This window comes from Pinus tabuliformis, chromosome Q (assembly GCF_031772625.1).
Source record: "Pinus tabuliformis cultivar Carrire ecotype Pingquan chromosome Q, CPIR1, whole genome shotgun sequence".
In the NCBI taxonomy this organism is placed as follows: domain Eukaryota; kingdom Viridiplantae; phylum Streptophyta; class Pinopsida; order Pinales; family Pinaceae; genus Pinus; species Pinus tabuliformis.
In genome coordinates this window covers 885,339,844-885,361,406 of record NC_142296.1, presented here as the reverse complement: position 1 = coordinate 885,361,406, position 21,563 = coordinate 885,339,844, and the positions used below count along the sequence as shown (strand labels likewise).

Sequence of the window (21,563 nt, the reverse complement as noted above, 5' to 3'; positions counted from 1 at the left end):
ACAGATTCTGCCACAGAAGCTCGACAAGGATAATGGGCACTAGCAGTTGGTTGTCAAACTGATGACCAGCCTCAGTCCTTCATGCAACATGGCTCAGGTCCACCTCACCAAGCGGGAGAGAGATCCCGGCATGGACAATAGGCATAAATCATATCCCTTCTGCATTCGATAGTAGCAATTTCTGCAGAGTTCCGGATCATGACCCATCATATTTGGCAAAAGTTGGAGTCAATACGCTGACTGGAATAGGAAGTCTGTGATCCATCCTACAGCAATGGAGCACCAAACACAAGGAGAGCCTGCTGCTCAAGAGTAACTCTGTCCCATGGAAAGATATTCTATTTTTGAGCTTTCATTTTAAGCTAGCAGCAAAAGTTATAACGTGGGATAATGCAACAGCAATAGTAATCTGGTTTATCGGTTTATAGTTTAACAGAGAACAAGTAGTTGTCCTTCAAATCTGAAATGCATTTTAGGTTGTTTACATGAAAAAGATAGAATCAGAAGCATAGATCTTGCTAGAACTGATCCACTTGCATTTATTTTCAGAAAAATTCAAAATCTCGGTATTTTTTGTTAAAATGGAAAGATGGACTTATCCTCAAAACCATGTTTTGATGTCCAGAGTCCAGGCAGAATTGCATCTTAGGACGAAGTTAAAAATCCCAGTGGATATCTATCTAAAATCCTTGTAATTCTGTTTGTATATTAACAGAATGTCTTCCTATTTACCCCAAAAAACAAAACAAAAAACAATAGATGTTTTGTTGCATTAGAATTGGTATTGATTAGATATTTCAAGCAAACTAAGTGATCAATATTACTTTTCCCTTTCTTGTGGTTTCTTGACATTACTTCAGTTTTAAGAACCTTGGATGAGATATCAAGATGAGCCGCAGACCATATCCAGCTGTTCTGAATTAAACTTCACAGCACAAAAGTAATAACAAGTGGCCTTGTTTTTCACTATCATCCCTTCCAACTAAACTAAGTTGAGGACAAAGCCTTTGATCCATGGCAGGCCACTCAAGTACTCAGATATCTTGTAATGACAAAAGGTCCATGTCTTATCAACATTGACTTTCAAAAAAATGTTTGATTGCACTGAAACTAATAAATTGTCCAGTTCATTAGGTATCTCAAAAAAGTACTTCGAGTTTCAACAAGTGGAACAATCCCTGAAATACCTGCTGCTAAGCTTCTAAACAAGTGTGGATGTAAAAAAGGCTCCCAAACCCTATTTTAGCTTTGTTTGGTTTATGATCCATATGGTAACATTGTATCAACGAGGAAGTTAATAAACAAAAATTCCCAATTAAATTCACTACTGACAAAATATTAATAATGCAATACCCAAACCGAACTGAACAAAAGTAACAGATCTCTGTAAAGACTTTAAGTCCTATATCATATCATTGAATTCCAAGATGCTTATAGTGAGCAATATACAAAACTAGGGAAGGTTACTGAGAAGAGTACTGATCCGATCTGGACTTTTAATAATGGAATGGACTGGGATAACAGGTTCATGTTACTAACAATTTCTTTCCTTGTTTTGCAATCCCAAAAGGTTTTTCCGCTTTGCAACCTGGAAAAGTAAAAAGCACCTAAAAATCACGTCACATCACCTCAGGTTACCATGCTTCTGCCTGCAAATATCATAATATACAGTGACAATGTCACCTGTCCAATCCTAACAAATGGAAAAAAACAACTGCAATAAAATGTCACTGCATCTGCACACCAACCTTGAGATTTTTAGGCCAGCATCCTCTGTGGTCCCTCAAACATGAACATCCGTATGACAGGAACCAATATTGTAATCAACTACAGGCATCACTTAGCTTCAGAATTGGGACCTCGATTCATATTTTGGATCTTTAGTATTCAAAGCAATTTCAGAATGCAATTTTCAAAGAGGACAACTTTTACACTGATGTTAACTCTGTTCTTGTGATTTCCTTCTCTTTGGAGTTAATTTCTTCATTGCCAAACTCTTTTTCCTCTACATACGTGCTGCCTATCATCGCACCGGGAATTGGAAGCAAGGAATTTTCAAGAGCAATAGCTTGATCCAAATAGGACTTTGAAAGCCATCGCTTCAATTGAAGCTGATTGCCTATAATGCGGCCATTGTTCCATGCAGCATAGCTAAAGGGTGCTGCTAGGTCCTTGAGAAATGAATGCACTGCCTTTGCAATGGGAAACACTCTAGCATCGTTTTTCTGTGCCAATTCACCTTGTCTGAAATGGATATACATAGGATTTAGGAAAATCTAATTTAGTTAAAAGATGGCATGCCATGTGCATCCTAACGAAATTAAAAAGAAAAGACAAAGGAATTTTAATAGAAAGAAAGCAAGTGAGCTCAAAACCATAGCTTAATTAAACAAATTATCTAAGAAAATCATACACAGTGACTATGCTGACAAGTTGAGGAATATCTTCTCCATCAAGAACCAATCTTCGTATATCAATAAGCCAGATTGAGAGGGATGTCAATGCAGCACCAACAGACATTCTGATCTCCACAGACAAATAGAAGGAATTATTTCATCAAACAAACCTGAATGAGAACACCACCTTTCAACTTACATCATTATGGTCTTTAAAATAATAATTAGAGTCAAAGATGATAATAAATTACTCAGGTGTTAAAACAAAAGTCAAACAGGGTATATGAAAGGAAAATTGAACCACAATGATGTAAACCTATCTGGCCTAAAATGAAAGAATGGAAAATAGTATATACTATATACCAACCTGTGTACATCCAATGACCATACCAACTTAGTTTGTCGAAATGCTTCCAGGAAAACTCCTCGCTTCCTTGCCTCTTCAAGTACTTTGGCAGCCCTTGCCTTTTGGCCAAACCACCATAATGTGTCCAAAAGCACATTGTAGAATGTCATTCCTATTCCAGTACCCTGTGATTTTAAATTATCAAATACATAATCAACCATCTGCCAGTTTGGCAGGTCATCATAATCACCCTTGATCATTATCCCAATCACTCTATGAGCATTGGGCATTTTATGTGCCTGCATTTCTTCTAGTAATTCATAAGCATCTTCCCAGCTGTAAAGACCAGAAAAAAGCAATCATGAGAAGAAACAACAATAAATGAACACTTGACTTTTAACCAGTAATTCAAACAATATTGCCTCGTAGACCATTTGAACACCCGAGTTTACAGTTTTACGCCGAAGGAAAATGATAAAATCCTATCCAATAATGTTTATGGGCAAGAAAAAATGAAGTTTTTCAGAGTGAGCACAACAATAATTTTAAATATTGATCAAATAGGAGCACGATGTGACTTGAAAGCATCAGTCAAAATACTTAAAATTCAATAACAAGTGGTATTTGCATACAATAGTTTTAAAAAAATTATCATTGTTGTGATTTGCTACTGAGAATCCACTGAATGATGTATATTCTGAAATCGCAGTAAACAATTAACAATCATGGAGTCAAAACCCATGAAGCATGTGTGATGTGCCAGAATAACTTCACCTACATAGCTAATTTTGATCATTTCAATTTATTAATACTGATGGAAGTATCATGATGGAAAACTTGGGCAGCCTATTTGCTACTTGCATGGACACTCATCCTGCAGTTACTTGATAAGCTGGCTGCATTCCACACTGCATTTCAGTAAATACTGGTGTCCCTTTAATCATTTTCAAATTTTACATACTTTTGATTGAAGAAAGCGTCCAAATTTACTAGTTATTGTTGAACATGTGGAACACCACCACTAGTCTGAAACACCAGCATGTAGCACAAAATTATTGAGTAGCCAGGTATTGTTCAAGGATGCAGCACGGAATCGGCAGACAAGTGAAATCGACAGGAATTAGTAAAGAGGGAAAATTGTATGTAGCAAAAAATCCAAAACTATTATATTACCAGTAAAGACTTTTCCCCAATCTAGGATTAAAAAATCTGATCAGTAGCTACTGATTAGAATTGTGTTTTGAATCTTGATGGATGGCTATGCACTAAGAATGTCTGCCAGCTAATGCATTAGCTAGAAGCTGAAGTGAAGGATCAGAGATCATGACTAGTCACTAACCCTTGTGGGAAGCTATTATTATGACTTCCGGGAGATACTTGGCAGTGCATGTTCTACTCCTTGTACGAATTATATGCTCAAATACATCATTGTCATTTTGATGAATAATAATAGGCCAATCGAGGAGACCCTGCGAACTGATACGGCCAATGAACTGAACCATTCGATACTGTAATTTATTCACCAGATTTGATATGCCCAACTGTAGCTCTTGCCTAAGATGGTAGTAGGTATCAAAAATTATCAATTCATTATACAATTATGAATATGTATAATTAATTTTGAAATGGTTTGAGGTATCCCACACTATTTTTGCCAGGTTTGAAGAGTGCTTCTTACATCTAAACCAGAATTTTTATGTCTCAGAATGGTTTTCCATGGCTATATTTTCAGGTTTTAAAGGACACTGGACAATAAAGCTGTAGTCAATTGAAGTTTAGCTAGATTTTAAAAATCCCACATTACAAATATGGGGCCAATACACATGCATTTTCAGTGGAAGAACTTCAGAAATTTCCATAGCTTCTGTGTAGCTAAAAACTCATGAGATATAAACAACTGACAATTGTTAAACCTACTCCAGAGACAAAACTGTTAAATGCTTGACTTAGTAAAGCAGTGGTAGAAGACTTGTATGAAAGGTTATGATTTGTGGCCATATGCATTTGAAATTTCATTTTGAATGTTGTTTGTTTAGAGGCTAATAACTTATACCCAAGCTCATAGTAAATATCCATATGCCATGGAGCTTGCATGTTATTTGAAAAAATAATAGAGTCTGTTGTAGACTTGTAGTACATGGGAGACTCTTATATTAACCTTACAGTGAAGTGAAAATGAAGTGTAGCATATCCCTTTATTGCTTGTGTGGGTCTGCCTTATACAATTGGAAATTGATGTGTCATATTACTGTCATACACCTTTCTGGAAAATTTAAAGTTTCTGTGACCCATTGGCAGCTATTTGATGTCTCTGGCAGTGTCTGGGTACTGCTCGTGTAGCTCAAGAGAAGCCAGTTCAACACATTAATGAAGACATTTAAGCAGACCTATTAAATATGCAATTGTAGCAAAGTTATGTACTTGCTATCACGGCAAGAAAACAGTGATTTCAAGGAAATTAAACAACTTAAAACTAGCTCATTTGTGTGTCATATATTAGTTTTATATAATATTATTTAACATGAAAATGTGGCCATGTGGCAGGAAACACCTAGTTTGGCCACATACCAGTACCCAAAACACCAAAACAGGTATGAAATGCCCTGGAAACACCATAGGCCATACCTTACAGTGTTTCCAGAATGCCCGAAGGTACGGCCGGCAGAATTTCCAAGGGATTCCGGCCATTTCCAGTGATGTGTTGTTACCACAAAATCTAGCACCCTAGTGCTAGGCCATGCTAGATCCCCAGCAACAACAGGATCCACCACTATTATCACCTCAGTAGCAAATTACCCTGTTGTCTTATGGGAAGATGTTATTCCCACAAGGGAGGTTTCCCAGGTAGGTTTTAGAGATTACATAACTCATTGGTTGGGATAAATACGCTCAAAGGATCCTGCTATATAAACACCCCAGAATAATCTTCAATAAAGTATGGCTCCGGAGGGAATGAAGTAATAAGGCCAACGAACTGATGCCTCTAGATAGGCTTTGGACTCTGGAGAATGCCCAAACAGATTCCCAGACACACACTACTTTGAATTTAATGATTTTACAAAAGTATAAAGTGATGGAGCATGAGGGACCAGTGCCTTGACTTATCAATGAAATTTTAGGCATATGGAGTCAAACAAGGAGCAGGTCAATAGCTGAAGACCTTGGATGGAGAGGGAAAAGAGAGAAGGATGACTTCTCGACATAACCCTAGCGACTTTCCAAGACTGGAGACTTACGGTCAAGGAAGGCAAATCTAGTTTCCTTGACAGATACTTGATGATAAATTTCGCATATGAAGTTCATAAGACATGTTGCAATTTTTTAATATGGGGCATGACAAAACCCAATCCAACAATTGTAGCAAAGTGGAATAAAAATAGCATAAACTTACACCATTCATCCAAGCATCACTTCGTCAATCCAAAGAAAGTTCATTCAAAACATATCTTCCCCAAAGAAAAAACACAGAAACTTTAGATTGCTATGGCATTTCTCCCCCAAAACTCCATGAGGAAATGAGAGGAAGTGCACCTCTATTTACAGAGGTGCTCAATTTCCCTCATAATAAAATAACAATTTTCTGAGCTAAAATCCCCTAATTTAGCTTGAGGGGGAAAAGGCCCTCTCTACCATTTATGATCTGGCAGTGAGCTATGATAGTATGAGGGTTTCACCTTGATCTTGATAATATATACATTTCATAGAGAACCCTGATATATCACAGTACAGCATGATGGTGATAATATTGATGACAGTGATGTTTTGGCCTGAACTCTTATGTCTATAACAGTGTTAGACTTTGATGAAAACCACTAATAGCTTCCTTGTGACAGTAGCTTTCCATATGAAAGTGATCACTTTCAAGAATGTGAGGGTTGGTTGCAATATCCTGAAGAGATTGTTGAAACCTTAAACAGTGACTACGTTAAGTGAAAATTGATGATTTGCTGACAGTGAAGACAAATTTCTTGATGACAGGATGAATGACAGTACTCTTTGATGACAGTAAAAAAAAAAATTGGGGTGACAGTCCACTGTGCTTAATAAACCGGTGATTCTGCATCAACATAAGAATTGTATTTCATATGACAGTATTGTGTTGACTTGATAAAACCAGCAAACCTTAGCATAACATGACCTGGATATGACAGTGATTTGATAACAGTCTTTTGTTGACGGCAGTAACCCCTTCGATGTATGGCAGCATCTCTGACCCTTATATGACAATGTATCCTTGACAGTGATTGTGATAGCAATGATCCCTACTTGTCTGTAATAATACTTGATGTATGGCTGAGATGTCCCTATGTGAGAGTAATGATGCTCTTGATATTTGACAGTGATAATGCTCTTGATATGTGACAGTGTATGGTTATGCATTGTGTTTCGTAGTAAATGAAATATGACAGAAGCGTATGGCTTATGACAGTGTTGGTTGAACCTCTATAATAGTGAACATAACAGTAAACCCTGATATAGCTGTGAACGGATGATGATCTATGTGTCAGTGATTGGAGACTATGGCAATGATTTTGATGTTTGACTATAACCTTGTTGCGTAACAGTGATCTTGATGAATGACAGGGACAGTCACTACTTGATAGTAAAAATGTAATGATCTTAAACAGGAATGCAAGTGATATACAACACATGCAAACAATCCAGCAATCAGAAAAACGAAATATACATTAAGCACCCATGGAAACACTGGAAATAAAGAACAGTTGAGCCATTTTATTACTTCTTCGGGAGCAAAATACAATAGTGAAATAGAATGGTCCACTAGGCTTGTCTCAATGGACAAGCTTGAAAAAACCCAGGTGAGAAAAACGCTGAACTGAAGACTGCTACAACTGCTGCACCAAACTGAACTACGCTGCCCCAGAAAACTACTCTGTCTGCTGACTTCAAAGGGCTGGAATCACTGCATCTCGTGCACAGAAAATTATGAAATTGTAGCTCCTTTTACCTTGGCCTAAACCTAGAAAAACCCACGAATGAATTGGCCAAATGTTGACCTCGGAATTTTGGCCCAAATTCCCCTTAGCTCCTCTAGCTGTTGGTTGAGTTGGGACCCCTGTTTGACCCCTTAGATCTGCCCAGAAAATTCTATAAAATCAAGAGTGTGATCCTTGCCCAAAACCCAGAAAAACCCAGAAAGGGTTTCCCTTGGTTCCAACCTTCAAAAATTGACCTTCAACAGCTTGACCCTCCTCCAATTTCGAGTTCTGATGTTGTGACTGATCCTGTCAATCTTTGTTCTCCCAACTCCAGCAATCCTCCTCAAATGGCCCTCCAAGTGATCTCCTACTTCTCCCGGCCAGCTCCAACTCTACAATTCCTTCCTCCAACTCCCACATGAGCCTAGTGGTGGCTCTCTGCATAGGCCCCAGGTAACTGTAAATCGAACTGCTAGGATCCTGGCTCTGTTGGCTCCAAAACTCACAAGAAAGGCTGACCCTTTGTTGCTCTCCCAATCCTCTAACTCTCCCGACAAATGCTTGATCACTGATAGCTCCAAACTCCCCCCTGTGTATTCTCTAGCTAGCCAAAAATACACACTCCCTGTTGTGGCTAAATGGTAGTGTTGTACACACTCCCGAAACTCCTAAAATACTTATGGAACTGCCTCTCTAGGGCAGGCACAGATGGTCCCCCGAAGTAGAGGTTGAATCTCCCACTTGAGAGATTCGTGGCTAAACAGCCAGTTGATTCAGCTAAACAGCAGAGCGAACAGTCAAGTAATTTTGATTGCAAGTGTAAGAATGAATCCAAATGAGAGCTCTCTCCTCCTTTTATCTTTGTGGGCCTTCCTTGCCTCACGTGGTCCCCTCCATCTAGCACTTCGAATTCCCTCCAAACCATTCGAATGGCCTAGTTTGAATTCCCACATAGGTGGCCCCCACCTTCCACTAGCAACCAAACTAAGTCGAATTTCCTCCTAAATCCCTAAGTCGAAAATGTTGGGTTCTTTCCCTTAGCAAAAATTGTGCAAAACCGTGTGGAAACATCCTGTTACAAATGTGTTTGAGAAGGGACATGACAGTCCTCCCCTCCCAAATGTTGCTTACCCTTAAGCAACCTTAAAGTTGGGTGCTCCAAAATGTGCTCACCCTCCCAGGTGGCATCCTCATCCGGCAAGCTCCTCCAATGCACCAAAAATTGCCTGTCCTCAAGCAATACGTAAGCAAGCATCCTCTCTAACTGTTGCTCCCATTGTCACTGCAAAATGTGCCAGGGTTGCAGATGTGCCATTGGATCGTGCCTAACCTCTGCATTGTCCTGATATAAAAGAGTCCTTCAATACCAGGATCCCAGGCAATCCTGTCCAACAGAAGCTCCCCTAGCTCCATTCACTATCCTTCCCAGTGAAAGTACCGTAAGTCCCCTGCTCTACAGTGACTCGCTAAAGCCCAATGGAAGATCTATATGATCTCCCCCTGCAATAGTCGACACATCCCTAAAGGTTATTGAGATGTGAAGAGTTATGATGCCCTAGTTCCCTGCTAGTCCCAGAGTGGTGCCACCATGTTGACACTGTGCTACTCTGACTATGTCATACTCCCCATCGTGCGCAGTCAATATCCTCCTCTCCTAGAACTCGATGGTGGAGTAATGAAAGAGGCGAGACACATCCTGCCTGGGCATCTCCATGGCACCAAGGCCTACCCATCCAAATCTAACTCTGAACTTGTGCAACAACAGAGAATGTCTGCCTCCCCATATGATGAAACCCTCTGTGAACCCCCATGTGTCATCCCATGAGCGAATTGAATCCCTGCATCCCATAGCCAGACCTGTTGCGGCATAGCCCTGTCAACGGATGGAATCCCTCTAGCCCTCATCTCTAGTCCTTGCATGTGATCACTATATAGGCTCCATATATCGCGAGCTAATCTGATGCATGCTAATCTGCCCTATGCTTGCTATTGTGTAGTATCGATGATCGTTGGGAGCCACGTGTGCCAAAGAGCTACCCCCTGAATGCAACCAAAATATGGGTATCTGATACTCATAATCGACTCAGGGTATGTGGACCCCTCTTGTCCCTGCCAACCATCTCCCCTGGGTCTGCCATCCGCCCTCTCGATAATGTGCCAATACAATGTCTGGAGGTCGGACACATACTAGAAAGCTGCCTCAATCGTACACGGTATCCTCTGCTCATGCATGGTCCTGACATGCCCTGTGGAAAAGTGACACGTCTCCCTCGTGACTTGCTCCTCAGGCGTAGGCTCACTGATGAACGATATTCCCCCCTGCAGATGATCAGCTCATCCCCCAACCTGTGCTTGTCAACTCGTGCACCGACCCAATGCCACCACTCAGAAGTCTCTCCCCTAGCGTTAAGTGTCATTCCAATATCTCGGGTGAGCTCCCTGTCCCCAACTACTCGTGCCCAGAGTGTCAAAGGACAACAGCCAAGTCGTCTGTGCCTATAAGTGATGTATAAGAGGTACAAGCATGTGAGTCCCCATGGATACCATCGAGTATCGCTCATCTGCATCCCCGTCGATCCTGGGTGAAGTACACCCAAAGGTATGCCTAGTGTCTCCGTCCATAAGTCTCCTTGGAGGCAACCCTCCAAGACCTCGTTGTGCAACACCATATGCCCTTGCATCCCACCGAGTATCCCTGTAGTCCTCGACCTAGCACTATACCCTATAGCCTATCCCTGTACACCACTGGATACCCCGTGCTACTATTGTACCATCCTGTACCGTCTCGTATCCTGCCTGTGTCACTGTATCTGGCTCTCCCACGTGTACTCTATGCAAGGTGAGTCGCTCAATGCAAACCAACATGCTATGCGAGGTGAGTCGCTCAATGCAAACCAACATGCTACATCAAACAACCACGCATCTCCATGCTCCTTTGCAGGCCATTGCTCATCACTACATACCTCTATACAACATTGGATGCTAGGTTCTAAAATTAGGTCTATATGCATCAGGTTGCATCCCTCTGCATAAGACTAGACTCTGCGGCATATCCTTGTGCACCCCTGGGTACCACTGCCTACTATCCTACCACCCTGTATCATAAGCCATCTTGCATGTGTCAACGCATCCACAAATCTGCTAGCAATCCCTCCATGATGTGAGCTACATCTACCCTGAAAGACCTGAGCGGTCTGACTCCTCACATGCCAATGGGAATGACACTATTGTGCCTATCCTCAGTAGCTCCAGTGTCCAATATACCAATGAGAGAGCACCGTCTCCATGTAATGCCCTATCTGGTGGTTTGTCGATGCCACCTCCTCCTACCAACTCCTGCCAGAGTAGGCTAATCACCCTATGACTCCATGCACATAGTCAATATGCCAAGACAACTCATGAAATTTGCTTGCTCCCTATCAAACCATCTTGTCACTAGTGTTGTCCGGGCTCTGATGGAGATTTGAAAATGTGTGCACCCAAATGTCGGATCCATCACACAGCTACTACTGTCACCTAACAACTGTATGATGTAATGGGAAATGCCACCTAGATCCCAACAACAGTCTGGCCCTCCAGTCCCTATGATTATCCATGGCCTCTACTGAAATGTGGCCATGGATGTATCCAACCACCTAGCCTGCTCCATTAGGTACCAGCTCAGTACCTCTTGCCACCCAATCCCAAAGGAGGGATCGAATGTACAATCCCTTGTGGAAGAAACAAGCCCTCCAAGCTGATGCAGTGTCATACTCAACTCATGTCGCTCAGTCCTGCTAACCTGACCATCCCCTAGGGTATGTCTAGACAACACTGCCTCCCTCAATCCAATGCATAAGGGTGGGCTAATAACGTTGTAGATCTCGTCAATGTGCCTCTGAAATGAACTGTGCTGAAATCCCAACGTGTGGTCTCTATGTTGCCCCTCATCAATGGCTAGCCCAAAGGATGGTTGCACATCCTCCTCCATCATGGACTCAACATGAGCCTCCAATTGCTCCTCCATAGACAATCCAACCAGTGTTTTTAAAACCGAACCGTGACCGAACCGGTCCACCTAGCTAACCGGTTTACCGACCGGAACCGGTCTAACCGGGACTGGTTTGGTCTAAACGAACCGGTTTTATAAAAATACATTAAATAATTAATTTTTAATGAAAAAAACTATTTTAAGATGTAAAACCATGATTCCAAGCCAATAGAGACAAAATATGCAAAGTTTGCTCATTATATACCATGCAAAGGTGAATATATCAAAATGGCACCGAGTGCAATACATATCATCGACAAAATAGCAAAATACATAAGAAATGAGGCTCTAAATGGCCTATAAAGTCCAAAAACAATGCTGCAAGCTATGAGGCCATTGGGCCTACTACAAGTCTACAGTGTACACATGATCAATCATCAAGTCCATCACCACTACTAGACACAGGATCATCATCAGGAGCTACATAGACATCATCTGGTTCAGAGTCTGAGGATGCCTCAGCACAAGTCAGAGTAAGGTCTGAGTTACCTATGTTTTGAGACTGAGTCGTGAAAGAAGTTCAAAGCCAGATCTCTGTAATATTGTTGTGAATCTGAACTCTCCTAAAAGGGCCTAATCTAGGGCCTAGGCCTTGTTGCAGATATTTCTAGCAGAACTTGATCAAGATATTTAAAACATATTGATGACACCTTGTTGATGGACTGACGCAGCAACCTGTGGAATAAAAGGTTCAATCACAAAGCGAAGATGCATGACAAGAATTTATTATACAGGAAAGAAGTAATGAATTAGTCATGAGAATGCAGACCTACAAAAAGATCATTGAAACAAAGCCAGAAATCAAAGTCCAAAACATATTAAAGAAGGCCCGTCGTGAAGTTTACAAACAGATTTTGAATTGCACTGTCAAGTACCTCATTTCTCTTTGAGATTTATTGTGCTTTTTTGAAATACAAATCATTTCATAGTTTGAAGGACTCTAAGATCTCCATGCAAAAGACATTACAATGATGGGTACTCAGCATCTCATAACTCACAGCCATAAATGAGTCTAACAAAATTATAAGTCTGCAAATGAAGGTATGCATCATGGCTTGATTTACCCACAGTGACCTTAATCAATATTAAAGATTTTGCTTTGGCATCATTCTTAAAAAATTTCAAGGCTTGGAATAAAAGACATGTATCAAGAGGTTGATTTCACAAGAATATGATCAGTCAGATCATAGAACTGTCAATCTTGTTGAAGATTGGCAGCTTCGGTCAGAATTTCGTTAGCAAATTAATGGAGAAACTTAATATTTATGACTTTGGCCAAGTCAGCCTCGTAGAAGACAAGTTGGCCCAACATTTCTGACCAGCATTGACTATCTTCCTTGGATCTGTTTTGACTTGTCCATAAACCGGCCGGTTTAGGACAGAACCGGCCGGTTAGCAATAAACCGCCGGTTCTGCCCTAAACTGGCCGGTTTTTACCGGTTAGGGCAATTTTCCGGCAAAGGGTGCTGTAAACCGGTTTTTTCACCGGTTCTGACCGGTGAGCCTCCCAACCGGCCGGTTAGGCCGGTAACCGGTTGGACCGGAACGGTTTTTAAAACTATGAATCCAACACGCAAGACATGCTGGCAATCGGCTACAGATGACTGTCGTCTGGTAACTCTGGCATAGATCTAGATGCCTCTGTACCTATCGGCTCCTCATCAACGATGGAGATGTCTCCCGGCACCTCATCAACCTGTGGTGCGCTACTATCACCTAAGTACTCAGTCACAACCCTGGATACCTCATCAATGGATACCTCAACAACGGATGGCACCTCCTCAATGGTGGACACCTCCGTGTCTCTTGGCACCTCGTCAATGGAAAGCCCTGTGGGTGTGTTCACTACTCTCTCCCCAAGGTGTCAACTAGAGCTATCAAAGGAATCTCCAACAAGGGTGACTCTTGCATCACACTGGACACATTGACATGCTCCTCACGCTCTAGTGTGCCCAAAAAAACCTCCTCCTTAGGCTCCTAATATCTAAAGCCAGGTCTCCACCAGCAAAAGTGCACCACTAATGTCTCTGCCATAAGGATGAGAATGGATTTGGTCCGACACCTTCCTCAACTAGGCCAATCTCTCATCATTCCAATGGATTCCACCCCAGAATTCGTGCATACTAAATCTTCTTTGAGCCATAAGTTGTCTATGGTTCAACCTGTCACTGTCCATGATCTAGATGGCTACCCCACAACTGGCCAAGATCATGGCTTTGATACCACTGTAATGATCCTAAACAGGAATGTAAGTGATATACAAAGCATGCAAACAATCCAGCAATTAGAAAAACAAAATATACATTAAGCACCCATGGAAACACTGGAAATAGAGAACTGTTGAGCCATTTTATTACTTCTTCAGGAGCAAAATACAATAGTAAAATAGAATGGTGCACCTGGGCTTGTCTCAATGGACAAGCTTGACAAAACCCAGGTGAGAAAATGCTAAACTGAAGGTTGCTACAACTGCTGCACCAAACTGAACTGCGCTGCCCCAGAAAACTACTCTGTCTGCTGACTTCGAAGGGTTGGAATCATTGCTTCTAGTGCTCAGAAAATTATGAGATTTCAACTCCTTGCTTCTTGGCCTAAACCCAGAAAAACCCACGAAGGGATTGGCCAAATGTGGACCTCGAAATTTTGGCCGAAATTCCCCTTAGCTCCTCTAGCTGCTGACTGAGTTAGAACCCCTGTTAGACCCCTTATAGATTTGCCCAGAAAATTCTATAAAATCAAGAGTGTGATCCTTGCCCAAAACCCAGAAAGGGTTTCCCTTGGTTCCAACCTTCAAAAATTGACCTTTCATAGCTTAACCCTCCTCCAATTTCGAATTTTGTTGTTGTGATTGATCTTGTCAATCTCTGCTCTCCCAACTCCAACAATCCTCCTCAAATGGCCCTCCAAGTGATCTCCTACTTCTCCCAACCAACTCCAACTCTACAATTCCTTCCTCCAACTCCCACGTGAGCCTAGTGGTGGCTCTTTGCGCAGGCCCCGGGTAACTATAAATTGAACTACTGGGATCCTGGTTCTGTTGGCTCCAAACTCACAAGAAAGGTTGACCCTTTGTTGCTCTCCCAATCCTCTAACTCTCCCAGCAAATGCTTGATCACTGATAGCTCCAAACTCCCCCTACGTATTCTCCAGCTAGCCAGAAATACGCACTCCCTGTTGTGGCTGAATGGTAGTGCTGTACACACTCCCAGAACTCCTGAAATACTTATGGAACTGCCTCTCTAGGGCGTATTGAAATTTCTAAGTGTAACCCATCAGAAATTCTTCCTGCATTATCTGGTTTATTTCACCTACTTGTTTATTTCTTAACAAGTTATTTAACCATATAAATACTGAAAATAAACACAAATGCAGTCTCAACCATCTACAAATCATAAACTGAAGTAACAGACAAACACACAAGGGACACCGTTATTTTTGGACAACCGTCCCCAAAAAAACCCAACTTGGGAAAACTGGTGCAGCAGTTCTGAGGGTTTTATTATTAAAAAGCTTTCTTGAGTACAACTGGATGCCAAACTGGCTCACCCAACAGAGAAATCAATTTGGCAGTAATAACTCTCTTCGGAAGCAGATATTCAGCAAGTCTGTTCCATGAAAAACTCTCCAACGCCTCTTTGAGGCTCTACATCAACCCTACTGGCCTCTGCGTCAGCGTGGAATTCTCTGCCTCAGCCTTCTGATGCTTTGTGCAAGCTCTTTGGCCCTCTGCGTTACTCACACGGGCCCTAGTAGCCTCTGCGCAATCCCCTTGGCCCTCTGCATGGCTCTTGTTGGCTCTCCGTAGCCTCCTCTGACTCAACGCTGATCCTTCGGCACTATCTTTGCCTCTCTACTATGCACTCACTGCCCCTCGCTGCAACTCTGATCACTAGTTCAATTTCTCTCAGCAAACCCCGCTCCAGAAAATCGCACTAACTGGTCAATCTTGGTGTATCTCAAACTGACCCTCAAGCCTCCTCGTATACTTTTTTTGTTGAGTCTTCAACGGCCAAGATTAAATCTCTAATCAACGGCTAAGATTAGATTTGGCTTGATCCATGTCATTTAGAACCTTCTCACCCAGTTTTATATTAATACCATTAATATTTTTACTTTGCTAAGTTTAGACTTAAGAACCTATTAAAAATATTAATTATTTTAATATCTCTCTAACGGGTGGAATTTCCCCAAACTATTTCTCGATCTTGGAGATCTCATGTGCTTTAGCCTCTCCACCAATTTTCATGGCTAGAGCACATCCGATGCTACCCCAAATCAACACTCCCTCTCAGTGAGGAATGTGCTCAAGTAATGCTCCACCATTGAACATCACCCTGATCATCTGGCACCAATCCCTGTGTTGATGCTTGGCCTGCTGCCTAACATCCTCTGCACTACTGCCCCCTGTACTGCTGCCCATGACTCTGCCACTGCCACTGATACATCTGTATTGCAGCTCCCTTTGCATCCGTGTTGTTGTTGGTCCTTCCTCCCAACACTGCATCTGCACTGCAGTTCTCTCTCATCATGCTGCCTATAGCACTACCACTGCTATTGCTGCACTGCAACTCAGTTACTGAGAAGTAAGTAATTGATCTACCCAACTACTGACATCCTTGTCAGGCTAGAAGCCCTCCTGATGTTGAAGCTCCCTCTGCTGCTATCCTGTGCTCCCTCTGCTGCCTCTGCGCTGTTGCAACAACTTTGTGCCTCTCGCACTACTGCAAACACCTTTGTGCCTTTCTGCACTACTGCAACCTCCTTTGTGCCTCTCACACTGCTGCAACCTCCTTCTATGCCTTTTGCATTGTTGCAACCCTCACTGCACTGCTACAGATCCCTACATTCTAGCACTATTCTGCCACTCCATCTGCATCTTGCTTCTACCGACATCCGTCATCCTGCCACTGTCTCTCTGGGTTCCCATAGTCGAATATGATCCAAGAGTTTGGGTACCCCAAGGATCTTGCCCCACATCTTCAGTAGTCTTCCTGACTACAGCTCGATGCCACCCCACCTCTTCTCTAGAGGTGCATGAGCACTCACGGCATAGTCGTCATCCGTCTCTACTTCCTTCTCTGCCTTAGCCGGCGCTGCCTTGGAGTCAAAAGCCTCTCCCTTATTCTTCTTCACGGGACACTGGGTTGCATAATGACCCAGCTCCCCACAATGGAAGCACTTTATCTTGGAGATGTCCTTCTTCTTCCTCTTCCCTTGTTGTCCCGCAGATGCCAGAGCTGCATCCTCTTCCTCCTCTTTCTTGATTCGATCACCTTTGTTGCTACTTCCCGTCTTGGTCAATCGTCTGATCTCTTCTTGGCAAAGAGTTGCCCACATCTCTTCCCAACCTAGAAGATTTGCTCTACCCAAGATGCTTTGGACGAATGTCTCCATTCCTCGGAGACTGCGTTTAAGGCGGTCCTCATCATGAACTCTTGATCCGGCGTGGCCCCTATGGAAGCAAGTTGGTCTCGAATCTCCTGCAACCTGCTGAGGAATAGATATATCTATTCCCCTTCTACATCTAATACGACCGCAGTTGATTCTCCAGTAGCATCCTCCTCTGCATGAAAGTGCCTTGATACAATGTCGTCAAGGTATCCCACATCTCCTTTGTCGTATTCTTCTCGGCAATATGTTGAACTACATGATCCTTGACCCCATCAAGGATTATGCACTTTGCCTTGGCCATTGCATCCTCATACCTTTCATTATCAGTTGGGTCGACTGGGATAGCCACAGTTCTCAAGGCGAAGGCCTTGATGCGATGTCTATCCAGAACAGACAGGATCCTGGCCTTCCAGATGACAAAGTTGGATGCCCCATCCAACCTGTCCTGATCCCTCAGTCTGTTCATTGCCATCTCCGCTCTTCTCTTCGACTCCCTCTGAGTCTCTACTTCCCTCCTGGAAGTTCTCTTCTAGACTCCCTCTGAGTCTCAATTTCCCTCCTGGAAATCCTCTCCTAGACTCCCTTTGAGTCTCAATTTCCCTCTTGGAAATCCTTCTGCCAAGAGTTGAATCACTACTCTTTAATCCCCTTTGCTCCTGCAACGTTGATCTGGATTTCTTGGCTAGAAATCCACTAGGTAGCGACTCCCTCTACCTTGGTTCTGTCCTGTTAGGTATTGTTCTGCTTCGACAGCAACAGCACCCCACCAGCTTCACAATCCACAATCTGCCCACAGCTCCTAGGCCCTAGCAGCTGAAGAAACTGAGCCACTTAGCTCTGCGCAATCCCGACAAGGCTGAATCGCTCCTCTGGCCAACTGAGTAAGATGACGTGGCTCTTCGTGAGCCTCTTCTGCCTCTCTCTGCCTCTGCATTGGCCTCTCTCTAGCTCGAAATGATGATGCAGGCCCTCTGCGTCACTCCTTCTCTATTGCCTTCTGCTTAGGAACAGCTCTGTCTCTCGGGACAGTTGTTTCTGCTGCAAATTTTCTGATTTAGCTGGTGCCTTCAACTCTCCTGTGATCTGCAACCCTCTAATACCATGTTGAAATTTCTAAGTCTAACCCGTCAGAAATTCTTCCTGCATTATCTGGTTTATTTCACCTACTTGTTTATTTCTTAACAAGTTATTTAACCATATAAATATTGAAAATAAACACAAATGCAGTCTCAACCATCCAGTGATACCTTTCTTCGGAAGCAGATATTCGGCAAGTCTGCTCCATGAAAAACTCTCCAACGCCTCTCTGAGGCTCTGCGTCAACCCTCCTGGCCTTTGCGTTAGCCTTCTAATGCTTTACACGGGCTCTCTAGCCCTCTGCATCACTCACGCAAGCCCTGTTAGCCTCTGCACAATCCATTTGGCCCTCTGCGTGGCTCATGTTGGCTCTGCGTAGCCTCCTCTGACTCAGCGTTATCCTTCGGTACTATCTCTGCCTCTCTGTTATGCAATCACTGCCCCTCGCTGCAACTCTGATCACTGATTTGATTTTTCTCAGCAAACCCCGCTCCAGAAAATCGAACTGACTGATCAATCTTGGTGTATCTCCAACTGACCCTCAAACCTCCTCTTATACTTTTTCTCTTGAGTCTTCAACGGCCGAGATTAAATCTCTAATCAACAGCTAAAATAGATTTGGCTTATCCATGTCATTTAGAATCTTCTCACCTAGTTTTATATTAATACCCATTAATATTTTTATTTTCTTAAGTTTAGACTTAGGAACCCATTAAAATATTAATTATTTTAATCTCTCTAATCGATTCGAATTTCCCCAAACCTCTTTTGGGTCTTGGAGATATCATGTGCCTTAGCCTCTACACCAATTTTCATCGCTAGAGCACATCCGATGCTACCCCAAATCAAAAAGGCAGGCACAGATGGTCCCCCGAAGTAGAGGTTGAATCTCCCGCTTGAGGGATTCGTGCCTAAACAGTCGGTTGACTCAACTAAACAGCAAAGCGAAAAGTAAAGTAATTTTGATTGCAAGGTGTAAGAATGAATTCAAATAAGAGCACTCTCCTCCTTTTATCTTTCTGGGCCTTCCTTGCCTCATGTGGGCCCCTCCATCCAGCACTTTGAATTCCCTCCAAACCATTTGAATGGCCTAGTTCGAATTCCCACGTAGGTGGCCCCCACCTTCTACTAGCAACCAAATTAAGTCAAATTTCCTCTCCAAGTCCCTAAGTCGAAAATGTTGGGTTCTTTCCCTTAGCCAAAATTTGTGCAAAAATGTGTAGAAACACCCTATTACAAATGTGTTTGAGAAGGGACATGACCAAAAATGATAATGATGATGTTGTGACACACCCTCCTTGACAGTGATGAGAAGTAGCAGTAGCAGTGGTAGCTAGTAGTTGCAGAACAATGAAGTGTAGAGGTGGCAGTAGTGTGGTGCAAGAAGAGTGGCAACAGTGGACTGTTGGAGCAGTGGCAAAAGTGGAAGCAGTGATAGCAGTGGACTGTAATGGTGTGTTGAATTTCCACGATCTTGGGTCTAGGTTAGAATCTTAGAATCTCTGACACTACCAAACCAAGAATCTCAACAAGAACTACTTTGCACAATGGAAAATATAAAGCAGTAAATCACATGTACACAAGTATACACAATTTTTAACAAATATTGTACAATAATGTACAACCCAATCTTCGTTATATTAAACCAATCTGAATAATACAATAGTCTATGGTATACAAGATACAATGACAAACTTCGTTGCAGCTTCTATGTCATATCTTGTCCTGTCGGTCCTTCGCTTCCGTACTGCTCACTAGCTGCCCCTTAGTCCTTCAAAGGAAAACACATCGAGACTCTAGGAGGGCTGCCACCTAACACTGCTGCAAGTCACTTTTGTAGCATGTACATGGCTGATCCAATCTACTCTTTGGGTTGGCCAATTCCTGAGCTCCAAACTGTCAAGCTAGCAGTCACCCTTGTCCATCAAGGTGTTGCACTTCGGCACCAAACTTCACCCAACCTTCAACTCTTCTTTGTCACTTCAAGATAGCTCGTTTAGGGCTACTTTGGGCTATCAACGCACTGCCCTCCACCAAACCAATGATGCCCAATCCTTCACTGTAGATTCTGCTCCTAGGATGGACTCTTCACCACCATGGAAGGTCCTCCAAATGGCACCCATAGGTTGCAATGTAAACTGATCCAAAACCGGTCACTGCTTTGTTGATTTTTGTAGCATCGGATGTGCTCTAGCCTCAAGATTTTGCAGAGAGCTAAGACGCATGCATTCTCCAATACCCAGAAATCGCTTGAGAAAAATCCACCTAGAGACGGTTTAATTAAAATAATTAACCATTTTTAATGTATTCCTAAGTCTAAACTTAGGAAATTTGATTAATTAAAGGGCATTAATTAAATCTGGTGTGAATCTTCTAGAAGAAGACGAGGATCAACTCCTAGTTAATCTTAGCCTTTGATTATGTTTTAATCTTGGTCGTTGATGCTCCAACGAAGAGATTATAAGAAGAGATTGATGGGCACTTGGAGAATACATTGGAGACATCGAGATAGTGATATCAAGAGATCAAATTTCTCAAGAGTAGCAGCATTGAGTTTCCGGAGAGAGATCAAGTGGTCTTCTTGCAGTGAGGGGCAGGGATAGTAAACCAGAGGAGATTTTTCTAGATCCGAAGAGTGCAACGCAGAGAAGGCACAAAGAGGTTCATAGAGGCAATGCAGTGCCACGCAGAGGCAGCACAAAGCTTCAAAGGGAATTTGAAATTTTGTTGGGAGAAATCGAGATCTAGAGCCAGACGCCAGGATGTGAGATCGAAAGGCCAGAAGGTCGAAGTTTCAGTTAGCAGAAGATCAGAGGGAGGTGACGCAGAGCCTAGAGGCTATGATGTAGAGGCAGCGTGGGGCTAAGCATACATAGCCTGGATCAGATTCGGATCGCCAGTGACAGTGTGAGATTTTTCTCACTACCTCTTTGCCAGTTTATTCTTTGTATTAGATTACCATTTGGGCACCTAGAGATTTGTACTCAGAAACTACTGCATAATAATAAAACCCTCAGCTGTTGCACCGGTTTTCCCAAGTTGGGTTTTTCCGGGACGTCTATCCAAAAACAACGGTGTATTTGTGTGTGTGTTTATTTCTCTCCTATGCAGTATTTAGTTTCCACAATATTTATTTTGTGTAGGCTGCAGTGTATGTATTTCGATATTTGTCGTAGAAAACTACAAGTAATTTGTTTAAAGTAATTGTAGTTGGCCCATTATCTGTTGGGTCCCTATAATACTAGTGATTACCCCATTACTATTGTAGTTATACCCCTTATTTATATTGTTGTGCCCCTATATTACCCCCATATTGTTATTTCTGTTCCCCATAGAATCCCTCTAATGTTATTTTTGTGGCTTTATATTATTATTGTTAGGTC

General features: G+C 42.5%; 1 protein-coding gene across 1 annotated transcript; it reads right to left on the bottom strand.

The window, feature by feature from the left end:
* Positions 1-1,378: 1,378 nt before the first annotated feature.
* On the bottom strand, positions 1,379-3,100 carry LOC149222316 (pentatricopeptide repeat-containing protein At1g74850, chloroplastic-like). The gene is made up of 3 exons (XM_089385361.1): positions 2,764-3,100; positions 2,414-2,521; positions 1,379-2,244 (listed from the first exon to the last, which is right to left on the bottom strand). The coding sequence occupies exons 1-3, from the start codon at positions 3,045-3,047 to the stop codon at positions 1,929-1,931; spliced, it is 708 nt and encodes a 235-aa protein (XP_089241487.1). The 5' UTR covers positions 3,048-3,100; the 3' UTR covers positions 1,379-1,928.
* Positions 3,101-21,563: the final 18,463 nt, after the last annotated feature.

Bases quoted from the DNA above. Each gene is read 5' to 3' on its own strand.
- LOC149222316 (XM_089385361.1), bottom strand. From the start codon at position 3,047: ATGCAGGCACATAAAATGCCCAATGCTCATAGAGTGATTGGGATAATG. The intron at 2,522-2,763 runs GTTGGTATATAG...TGTGGAGATCAG, and splicing joins TGGTCATTGGATGTACACAG to AATGTCTGTTGGTGCTGCAT. The intron at 2,245-2,413 runs GTATGATTTTCT...TATCCATTTCAG, and splicing joins CTTGTCAGCATAGTCACTGT to ACAAGGTGAATTGGCACAGA.